Genomic DNA, 10,973 nt, shown 5'->3' with positions numbered 1-10,973 from the left:
GATGTTTGTGTAGTTAGTGCAGGTGGTCGCGGGTCAGTGGATCACCCTCTGATCACCACACACACCCGTTTATCGATTAGGATTCATTATGCTGATTAATGCCGATATCTCCTCTAGATTAAACCACTGTCATGTCGTTCGATCCCCAAAGTACACTATGTGGACAAAAGTATTGGGACACCTGCTCGATCACTGTCTCTTCTGAAATCAGCAGTATTAAAGAGCTGATCCTGCTTCTGTTGGAGTAACTGTCTCTACTGTCCAGAGAAGAAGACCTTCTACTAGATTCTGGAGGAGCATTGCTGTGAGGATTTGATTGCATTAGAGTGCCCAAGAGCATTAGTGAGGTCAGGATGTTGGATGATGATCACCACCCCACCTCATCATCCCCAACTCCTCCTAAAAGTACTGGATGGAGCTCCTCCACCATCATTCCAGAGAACACAGTTCTTCCACTGCTCCACAGCTCCTCAATGCTGGGGGGCTTTATACCCCTCTAGCCCACGCCTGGCATTATTAGGCAGCATGGAGCCAATAGGGTCATGATGATGATCTGCTGCAGAGAGTCCTATTCTATTGGCAGTACTTCTTCTCTACAGGGACTAGACAAGCTGTGTGTGCATTTGCACATCTGTGTCAGCAATGGGTGCAGCTTACAGTAGCTGAATGCATTCATTAGCCGGGGTGTCCACAAACATTTGAACATATACCTCGTGTAGTATCTGTCAGTTCTGTTTCGGAGCCACTTGACAATAAACTACAGTGAATCATATCAACCTTATGTTGACGTATGTTGTGATATAAAAAAGTAAATTTTAATAAAACTGTAGTTAATCATTTGATACTCCGAAAGGTGAAATTATTTACTGGTAATGATATTTTTAACAGAGTTTAGAGTTAGAGTTTTAGTTATCTGGTAAGAGTCACATGTAGCTGCTTTAATTGGTTCAGTTGGTTCTTAAATGTAATCAAGTACAAATTATTACATGAAATTAAGTTTTCCATTAAAATGAAATGAGGAACAATATACATAACCTGAATGAACTGAAATCCTGCATGCACAAAAAGAGTAGAATAGTGGTAATGAATGAATTCTAGATATCAGTCCTCCAGCGGAGGATTCAGGGATGTGGAAATGGACAGTTGAGCTCAACTTGTCCGGTACTGGTTGGTTTTCCTAATAGTCTTTTCTATTTTCACAGGTTTTTTAATCAGTACACAGTCAGGATGAGTTGAGGCACTGCCTGGGTCCTGCATACCAGGACCTCTGGGATACTGTTGACTCAATTAAAAGTGACACAGTGCTGATGCAGCACGTAACAACACAGCGTCAGTGGAACAGCCCGGCCCGACCGGCACCCTGCTGGTGTCAATAGGGAGCTCGGCTATAGTGTCACTTTTGGAATATTCTGCTCATGAACTTTTGTACCTGTAAATGGACTCATGGCCAATAAAGTGATCCTCATCCTGGACGTTTAGTTGGGAAATACGTTTGTAAGTAATGTAGTAGCAGTTGTAATAATAGCTGTAATAACTATTATTGTGAGTAATAACAGTGGTGGCAGCAGTAGTGTAATAAAGTGTTGGACATTTTATGGGAAGGAGTTATTAGTGCAGTGTTTGATGTTACAGGGTTATATATAATAAGATAAGATAATCCTTTCTTAGTCTCACAGTGGGGAAATTCTCAATGATGAATATATAATATGAAGGCACTCTTGGTAAAGATGAGTAGAAATGATCAGCGTCTAAAACTGAGTAATGGTTTTACAAACTACCCTGTTGTACAACAGGAACCTAATGGAGAGCTTCCTCCACAGTTTCAAACTGAAGAAGCTCCAAAGGTTCCTCAAGACAGTCCTGGGAGTTTCACACTATAGATTTTACAATGATGTCGAATTAAGGATCTGTTCATTGTGCCTGGCGGCGTCTTTGTGTTAGGGGTGTTGCGCACCATCAGACTGATCCAGAACACAGCAGCACAGGTCATCTTCAACGTTTCTAAATTCAGCCATGTTCAGCTCCTCCTCTGCTGCGTTCTCTCTTTACTGGCTTCCTGTAGCTGCTTCCCTCATCAGATTCAGACTCTGGTCTAACAAAGCCAAGACTGGACCAGCCAGTCCCTTCATACTTCAGTCCAACGCTCACTGTCCTCAAACCCAGACTGAAGACCCTCCTCTTCTGAGAGGATTGGGGGAATAGCAGAGTGGTCTCCATATTGACTTGTGTTTAGTAGAGTCTAAGATTAGAGGATCTTTGAATTATTAGTCTATTCAAACTAGCTGAGGTTTTTCTTGGGTAAATAGCAAAGCACTTTTGTAAGTCGCTCTGGAGAAGAACGTCTGCTGAATGCCGTAAATGTAAATGTAAATGGATGTCACACAGTTGTGCCACACTTTAATGCACACTTTGATCTCAAATATTTCTTTTCTTTTTCTCCTCCAAAAATGTTCCTTCTAGTGTGCAGAAGGAGATGCCACCTGAGGACCACATCAGGCTGCTGACCCCAGATGAGATTAAACATGACATCCTAGAGAAGCCGTACTGCTGCCTGGAGTGTGGGAAGTGTTTTAAACAGGAGAATCATCTGAAGTCACACCAGCGCACTCACGCCGTGGAGAAGACCTTCAAGTGCTCGGACTGTGGGAGGATTTTCAATCGACAGAGCAATCTTCAGGTCCACCAGCGCATTCACACCGGAGAGAAGCCGTACCCCTGCTCAGAGTGTGAGAGGAGTTTCATTGACAAAGGAACTCTGAAGAAACACCTGCGCGGGCATACGGGGGAGAGGCCGTTTGACTGCTCAGAGTGCGGGAAGACCTTTAAAGAGAGCGATGCTCTCAAAAAACACCAGTATACCCACACAGGAGAGAGGTTCTACTTCTGCTCCTGCTGCGGAAGGAGCTTCACCCGGTACAGCAATCTCCAGCTGCACCAGCGCACCCACACGGGGGAGAAGCCGTACGTCTGCTCGGAGTGCGGGAAGACCTTTAATCAACAGACTAACCTCCAGGTACACCAGCGTATTCACACCGGAGAGAAGCCGTATCTCTGCTCAGAGTGCGGGAAGAGTTTCTGTGACAGCAGTCATCTCAAAAAACACCAGATTATTCACACGGGAGAGAAGCCCTATCACTGCCCACAGTGCGAGAAAAGCTTCAATCAGCTGAGCAATCTCCAAACTCACCAGCGGGTTCACACCGGAGAGAGGCCGTATTACTGTTCGGCGTGTGGGAAGAGCTTCAGGTACTCGAAGAGCTTAAAGATACACAAGTGCACTAAGATAGAGGATGATAATTCTGTAATTATGGTTATTGTACCCGATTACATCGAAGATCCGGATGATCCCGCTATGATCAGCAGTTCTCTCCCCCATACTCCCACAGCGTCGGAGGAGCACAATCAGGAGATGGAGCAGGACTGAAGGAGTGGGATTGGCATTGAGTGGCCAAGGCAATTTTAGGGGGGTCCAGTGTCTGTAATCCTCACAAATTTGCTTAATTAACAAAAATGACCCAGAAATAAGATCAAGAAGATGAAAACGTATTTAAACACTGAGACTGGATAGTGTGAAGAGTATGTGTACACAAATAGTTGTGCAGTAAAATCAGGGGGGGCACTGCTTCCACTATGACACCTTTAAGTAACGCTCATTAACCCTACTCGCGAGTGCACACTACCCACAGATGTATCAGCCATCACTACTCCTGCCACCAACCTCACTTCCGGATACCCATCATTAAATCTTCTACCCAATTTGGAAGACCAATACCCAACCCCCGTTCATCTGAACTCCCCCTATCACGAGCAGTGCCTCCAACACCAGGGTGAAGTCGAGCACACCTCTCCTCCACACACATGTGAAGCCAGCCACCGCCTCTTTTCCAATTGCCACAGCTGACAGCTAGTGCCATTTCCACCACCCCTGAGAGAGCAAGGCCAGCTGTGCTCTCTCTGACTCCGGCTGCTGATGGCAAGCAGCACAACTCGGGATTCCAACCATCGACCCTCTGATTATAGTCCGCTGGACCACAAGCCCCCCTGTTCACTCTGTTGTGATTGTTTCCTCTTTGCCTGCTGTGTGAACGTAGCCTAATTCACCAGCTTCTTTTAAATGGTCACATTCTGGTGCGGTTGGGTAATAAAAGTATGAAGCAGTGTAACGATACAGTATTCAGCACTTTTGATAAGTTCACATTTGCTGTGTTCTGCTGGAGTCTGACTACACACTACACACTATACCCTGCGCTGATCCACTCTCAGGGGCTTTCAGAAAGTCCACCCTGGCCATCCCCACCTCCAGCCTCCGCCCGTAGCTGGACTGTTGAGAAGATGTTGAACATTTTGAAACGTAGAGTGTAAGATATGCATGCATCCCTGCATGCGTCCCTTTAGCAGACTTAGCTGAGTCTTTATCTCTAGCACCAAGTGTTTGACCTAGAAGGGTTTGTGATGTGAAGAACGGTGTGCATGACCTATACTCAGATGTTCCACTAGACGTCCTTTATCTTCAGCTATCTAACTTCATTACCTATATGCACATGCAGAACGGTCACCTTATGAATATGAAGATGATGCCATGCTGGGTGTGCAGACATACACTGTGTGAAAATCTGGATACGAAATGTTAAAACTGATGTGTAAATGTGATTTGGGGGGGAGGGGGGTTGCAACTGGTTTTAGATAAGTGTTGGCATGTTTCTTTTTCTAATGTTGTTGCTGCTGGCTTTTATCTAGTACATTAACATGGGGAAGAAAACCAGCAGGGTAAAATACTCACCTTATAAAAAGGCTAAATTTAATGTTCTGAATTAATCCTGAGATTTGATCAAGATTATTAAATCATTTGATCTATTTTCTGAAACTGAATTATAGGACCGTTTGTATTTAGATTAGATTATATTAGATTATATTAGATTTGATTAGATTAGGACAAAGTCATTCATTTGTTTTTAGACAGATTCTTTTTCTGAGGAAAGAAGCTCCTCCCAGACAGAGTGTGGTCATTCTGACAGTGTTTTCACTGGACTGTTAGAGCTGGGTGTATTTAGTAAGTTGAGAGCTCATTAACAGCTAATGAGTTAGAATTAGTGGCTGGAGTTAGTCAGAGTTGTTGTGGTTGTGCTGCAGATGAAGTGTGTAGTGCACTAATAATTAGCACTTTTAATCCCTTGCACTTATCAATTAAATACGTACAGTTATTTGTTTATTCTTCTGCATTTATTATTATTACTATTGTGGTTGTATGAATTTGAGTATGATTAAAACTGACAATATTTTACAAAGTGATTTGTGATTTTTCCTGGATTAATGTAGAAATATAGTCATAAAAACAGATGGATCAGTGTGTTCATCTAAAGTAGGCTTTTTAATGTTGGGTGCAAAGACTGTAAAAATCAGATGTTCATCTGTGTTACTGTGTTCAGATAGATAGATAGATATGTTACTGATCCCAAAGAATGTGTAGCAGCCAGTAGCAGATACACAATAACAGCACAGTAATACAATAATAAGGAATAATAATAAAGATAAAAGTAAAAATGCATAAAGAATGAATAATGTACAGGTAGAGCTAACTGACCTTATGCTTAGTTCTCAGTCCTGGCCCTGCTGATCTGCCACCTCCCAGAGTTTATCTCCTACCTTAATCTAACACACCTCATCCAGGTAGGGAAGGTCTTCATGGGCATCTGAGTACTGGAGCCAGATGTGTTGGATCTGATCTCCAGGACAGGATAGTTGATGCTTCCTAACTGGAATGAGAATAGTGCTCCGGCGGTGGCAGGTCCTGGACCTGGAGACCATGGTAGAGTCTACCTGCCTCAGATCACTGTCTGAATCAGCAGCTCTTCCTTTTTTATAGCACGTCTTTATCCCTCCAGCTGCTTACGTTAAACAGTACGCAGGACTGAATCTGAACTGCATCAGTCACTTATTACTAAATGTTCTCAGCATTTAAACCCAAATCACTGTATCAGAAGATGCTGCTAATAAATCCATAATAAAATGAACATGGGTTTGTGTCATTTACTTGAAGATAAGAAAATGAGTAGCATATATATATACATATATACATATACATATATACATATACATATATAGGTATATTGTGAATATATATTGTATATGACTTGAAAAATAAGTATTAATGAATATATTATGTATGTATATGTGTGTGTGTGTGTGTGTGTGTGTGTGTGTGTGTGTGTTATGGTGAGGTGATCAACTTCTCCATTGGTCAACCGGACTACTCGTACATGTACCAGCCAATCGTAACGCAGGAGGCGGGCTGTGCCGCAATACGGGTGGGGTCGCTGCCTCGATGCTGACCAGATGGTGGCGCTAATCCTGTCGTTCCGCGAGCCAGATGAAGCGGAGAAGAAGGGGGTGCTGCTGTGTTCGCCTGAGGGAGGTAGGCTCGCTTTTACCTTCATGCTGGCGGTTCGTGCTCCTGGTGCTGGAGGCTTTACCGCGGGGGTGCGAGGCTGGGCCGCAGGGGCAGCTCCTCCTCCAGACCCGGCGGGTGCGCTAGTGCGCCCCCCCCCACCTACACCAGCGTGCCCGGGCTCCTGAGCGCGGGCTGCCGGTCCGTCGTAATGGAAGTGGAGGAGCTGGTCACCAGTGAAACCAGTGTCTGTTGGGCTGTGAGCACCAGCACCAGACCAGCAGAACCCAGTTCAGACCAGCTCGGGGTTCTGCGGTTCCGCTGCTGAAACTGTGGGAGTCTGTAAATGAGCTGTTGTGAGGTTTTGCACTGTTTACCAGTGTGTACTGTAGAACTGGACCGGCCCCGGACTGGACCGGCTCCGGACTGGACCTTCTGATAAGGAACCTATAGGAACCTTACACAGCAGGTCTGTGTTCAGTAGAACATCTGGATTCTGATGAGTTTATTAATCAGAAATGATTGAACTGTTTTAATAATTGTCTTTATTCAGAAACATGAAACTTCACCTCCTTTTCTAAACTGGACCTTCATCGACTGTTCTGAAAGTTGAGCAGGGTTTAGAAGTTCAGGAGCTCAGGAGCGTTCTGATTGGAGTTATCTGACCATCTGAAGAATCGGGCTTGGTGAAATAGCCCCCGGGTCGAGCTGCCTGCGTCTGTTATATGGTTATATGTGTTTTACCTGATCTGAAACTGACCGGGTCGCACTCCAGTCCAGTGGGTTTTCTGCCCAAGAATTTGACCAGGCAGGCCATCAAAACCTTCACAGTGGCGGCCTGGCAAGCACCAACATATACTAATGATATATATATATATATCTATAATGTATATAAAGAAATAATAAAAGTAAAAGCATGTACAGATATCAGGTGATGAGATCCTTGAAAGCCATGACAGAAAGTGTCCAGTTTTAGTGCAGTGATGAGCAGCCGGGGTCAGTCCTGGATACAGACAGACGACCTGCTGTTAAACAGAGCAGATCCTGGATCACATGGGCTTTTAACTGATGAATAAAGAGTACGGTGATGCGTTTAGCTCTGGACCCAAGCGACCCTGACCAGGGCTAGCAGATGTGAAGCTGGAAGGAAGGATGGATTAAAGAACCAGCGGCCGACTCCTGCTTATCCAAAAGACTGAGCTTCTTCTGATGGACTGGAAGCTTGACCCTCTCTGCACCACTCTGCTGTACAGTGTCCTGTGACTGCCCCCCTCCAAACGCATCACCGTACTCTTTATTCATCAGTTAAAAGCCCTTCTTTGACTCTCTGACTGTAAAACCCTACTCTCACCCCCTTACTCATGTGATCCAGGATCTGCTCTGTTTAACAGCAGGTCATCTGTCTGTATCCAGGACTGACCCCGGCTGCTCATCACTGCACTAAAACTGGACACTTTCTGTCATGGCTTTCAAGGATCTCATCACCTGATATCTGTACATGCTTTTACTTTTATTATTTCTTTTTTATATATTTATATATCTATATATATAATTTGGATATGTTGGTGCTTGCCAGGCCGTCACTGTGAGGTTTCTAACGGCCTGCCTGCTTAAATTTAATTCAGTAAAAATTTTTATCAGGTTTCAAATACTGAACATTTCTTTCTCTCTTCCAGAAGTTACCCACGTTCCCCTCCTGCTCCTGAACTCTGCTTTCCACCCAGTTTCAGCTCCCCTGCTACCGAGAGGAATGCTGAAATTAGGAGAGATCAAGTGTGAGGATGTGGAAGACACGGGAGAGATCTCCTGTTCTCAGCAGATGTTCGCCGACGCCGTCCACACTGACCCATCTCCGGGACACCCAGAGCAGGACGCCAGCGTGGAGAGGACCCATCACTGCTCAGAGGCTGAGGACAGCTTTGAGCTACAGCAGCAGGTTTGCCCCGGAGAGAAACCGTACCACTGCTCAGAGTGCGGGAAGAGCTTCACCAGACAGAGCAGCCTCTACGTCCACCGGCGCATCCACACCGGGGAGAGGCCGTACTGGTGCTTAGAGTGCGGGAGGGGCTTCACTCAGCACAGCAATCTCCAAAAACACGAGGTCACCCACACGAAAGAGAAGCCGTACCTCTGCTCAGAGTGCGGGAAGAGCTTCACGGAGAAGGGGACCCTCACCAAACACCAGCGCATTCACACCGGGGAGAAGCCGTACAGCTGCGTGGAGTGCGGGAGGAGGTTTCGCCTTCACGATACTCTCCAGCAGCACCAGCGCACTCACACAGGAGAGAAGCCCTATCAGTGCTCAGAGTGCGGCAAGAGCTTCAACCATCGAGCTACGTTTCAGAGACACCAGCGCGTTCACACGGGGGAGAAGCCGTATCAGTGCTCGGTGTGTGGGAAGAGCTTTAATGAAGGCGGCCACATGCGGAGACACCAGCGCGTTCACACCGGAGAGAAGCCGTATTACTGCGCCGAGTGCGGCAACAGCTTCAAGTACTCCAAAAATCTGAAGACGCACCGGTGCGTTCACAGGGAGGAGGATAATTCCATAACCGTGGTTCTCGAAACCTAGAACTCTCAGAACGTGCCGAATAAAAAACAACCGGATTTTAAATATTGGTGTTCTTAGATACATGTCTCTAAACTCTCAGAAATAAAGGTGCTTTCAGGGTAGAGGTGTGAGTCTGAAGAACCTTTCCATCCACTGAAGGTTCTTTAGACCTCAAAAAGGTTCAAACATGGGTCTCTTTGGAACCAACAATTAGTGGTTCTAAGACCCATCTGGAGCACCTTCATTTTTAAGGCCGTTTTCACACCTGTAGCTGCTTCATCTGGTCTGAGTCAGGTGGGTTCTCCTTGGGTTGGTTTGTTTCCATACAGGGAAAAATCCAAGCGCACCAAAATGAGCCACAACAAATCACATGAGAACGTTCTCTCTGCTGATTGGTCAGACTTCTCTGGAGCGGCGCACTAGAGCGGGATATCGAGGAGCAGAGAGGATATGCTCATAGCTGTAGTACTGATCTGGGCCGTAAACCAGGTTAACACCTGTCTACAGGAGCCGTTAGCTCAGACCTGAGGAGTGCACCTGTTATTTGGGTCGGATCAGGATCAGAGAGTTTGTTTGAGCCTGAACAGGGAACACCTCTTCTCGGGGGTCTCGGTTCGGTTGTTCTGGTCCGTATCCGCGTGTGATTACTGTATTCACACCTGTCTGAACAAATCACACCAAGGCTGAAAACCAACCAGAGTCAGATTTAACTGGACTAAACACTGCAGGTGTGAAAGCGGCCCACGAGTGTAGAAGGAAAATCCTCCCTAAGACTCTTGCCTGGACTCCTGGACTCCTGGACAGCGCATAAAGAAGGACGTTATCGCTGTATGAGAAGAGCTCCTCACTGTTCACTGTGCTGTATGTTTTGTATACCTGTAGAACTGATCATTTCACCCCAGTCCCCCAAATCCATAAACTTCTCTACAGTTTGTTCCACGCCGGTGTGTTTTATTGATTTAGTCTCCAGGAGAGTGGCGTTCAGTCTTGGACGCTGGTTTGTTGGATCAGGTGGGTGGATTGGAGCCAAAATCTGCAGGATGGTAGCGTTCCAGCAGCAGGACTGGGAACCACTGGTCCGAGTGTTGGCCGAACCATTGGAAGATCATGAGTTTGGCACCCTGCAATAACATAGTCATTACTGAGTTAGCCGTTAGCGTTCTCCTCCAAGCGCGTTGAGCCACAAACAGCAGATTTGAGTTATGAGAGTTTACAGAGAGGTGTGATATTTTATGGAAGGATTATTAATAATAATTTAATAAAGACAGTATCAGGTGGTATGTTCTGATCTAGTTCCTCTCAGTATGACGTATGATAACTCTTCTCAGAACTCTGGTAGAACCGTGTCTCAGGCATCAGGCAGCATCTTCATCACCATTAGGTGAAGAACTTTCTGTGAGGAGCTTTTATTATTAGAGCTTCAGACGTCTGCTTCCCTTCACCTCCACTGTAGAACCACAGCTCTGACTGGGGGAGCTTATCTAGAACCTCCACTGTAGAACTCCAGCTCTGACTGGGGGAGCTTATCTAGAACCTCCACTGTAGAACAGCTCTGACTGGAGGAGGTGATCTAGAACCTCCACTGTAGAACCACAGCTCTGACTGGGGGAGCTTATCTAGAACCTCCACTGTAGAACAGCTCTGACTGGGGGAGGTGATCTAGAACCTCCACTGTAGAACCACAGCTCTGACTGGGGGAGCTTATCTAGAACCTCCACTGTAGAACAGCTCTGACTGGGGGAGGTTATCTAGAACCCAGCATTTCTCACCAAACCCGACTCTGACTGAGTCTGTTCATCTGAACTGTTTAACTATTCTAGTTTACAGAAAGGACCTGCTGGTCACACACAGGTACAGGTACAGTATGTAAATTCATCTGGAGGAGTTACTCATCATGTGACTCGTGATCTATAACCAAAACTGAAAGAAATGTCTGTTATCCTGATCCTGGAACACGGACAGTGAGCGGGCTGCTTGTGATTGAGGTGAGTTTTAATTTTCTTTAGTTTTTATTTTTTTGACCATAAAAGAAAAGGA

The 10,973-nt window shown here is 45.7% G+C and overlaps 1 protein-coding gene across 1 annotated transcript; it reads left to right on the top strand.

Annotated features, from left to right (window-relative positions):
• Nucleotides 1-2,463: 2,463 nt before the first annotated feature.
• On the top strand, nt 2,464-9,875 carry LOC140551579 (uncharacterized). Its single transcript, XM_072675055.1, has 2 exons — nt 2,464-3,284; nt 8,329-9,875. Exons 1-2 carry the CDS (start codon nt 2,474-2,476, stop codon nt 8,955-8,957), a joined length of 1,440 nt encoding a protein of 479 aa, XP_072531156.1. The 5' UTR covers nt 2,464-2,473; the 3' UTR covers nt 8,958-9,875.
• Nucleotides 9,876-10,973: the final 1,098 nt, after the last annotated feature.

The sequence above is a fragment of the Salminus brasiliensis genome, chromosome 3 (assembly GCF_030463535.1).
Source record: "Salminus brasiliensis chromosome 3, fSalBra1.hap2, whole genome shotgun sequence".
NCBI classification, from domain to species: Eukaryota; Metazoa; Chordata; class Actinopteri; order Characiformes; family Bryconidae; genus Salminus; species Salminus brasiliensis.
The sequence above is the reverse complement of the archived record's forward strand: the minus strand, read 5'-3'. Positions and strand labels throughout refer to the sequence as shown.

What these genes read in the sequence shown, in the direction of transcription:
- LOC140551579 (XM_072675055.1), top strand. Translation starts at nt 2,474, where the DNA reads ATGCCACCTGAGGACCACATCAGGCTGCTGACCCCAGATGAGATTAAA. An exon ending in GATACACAAGTGCACTAAGA is followed by an intron (nt 3,285 to 8,328) that starts TAGAGGATGATA and finishes AGCAGGTTTGCC; the next exon opens with CCGGAGAGAAACCGTACCAC.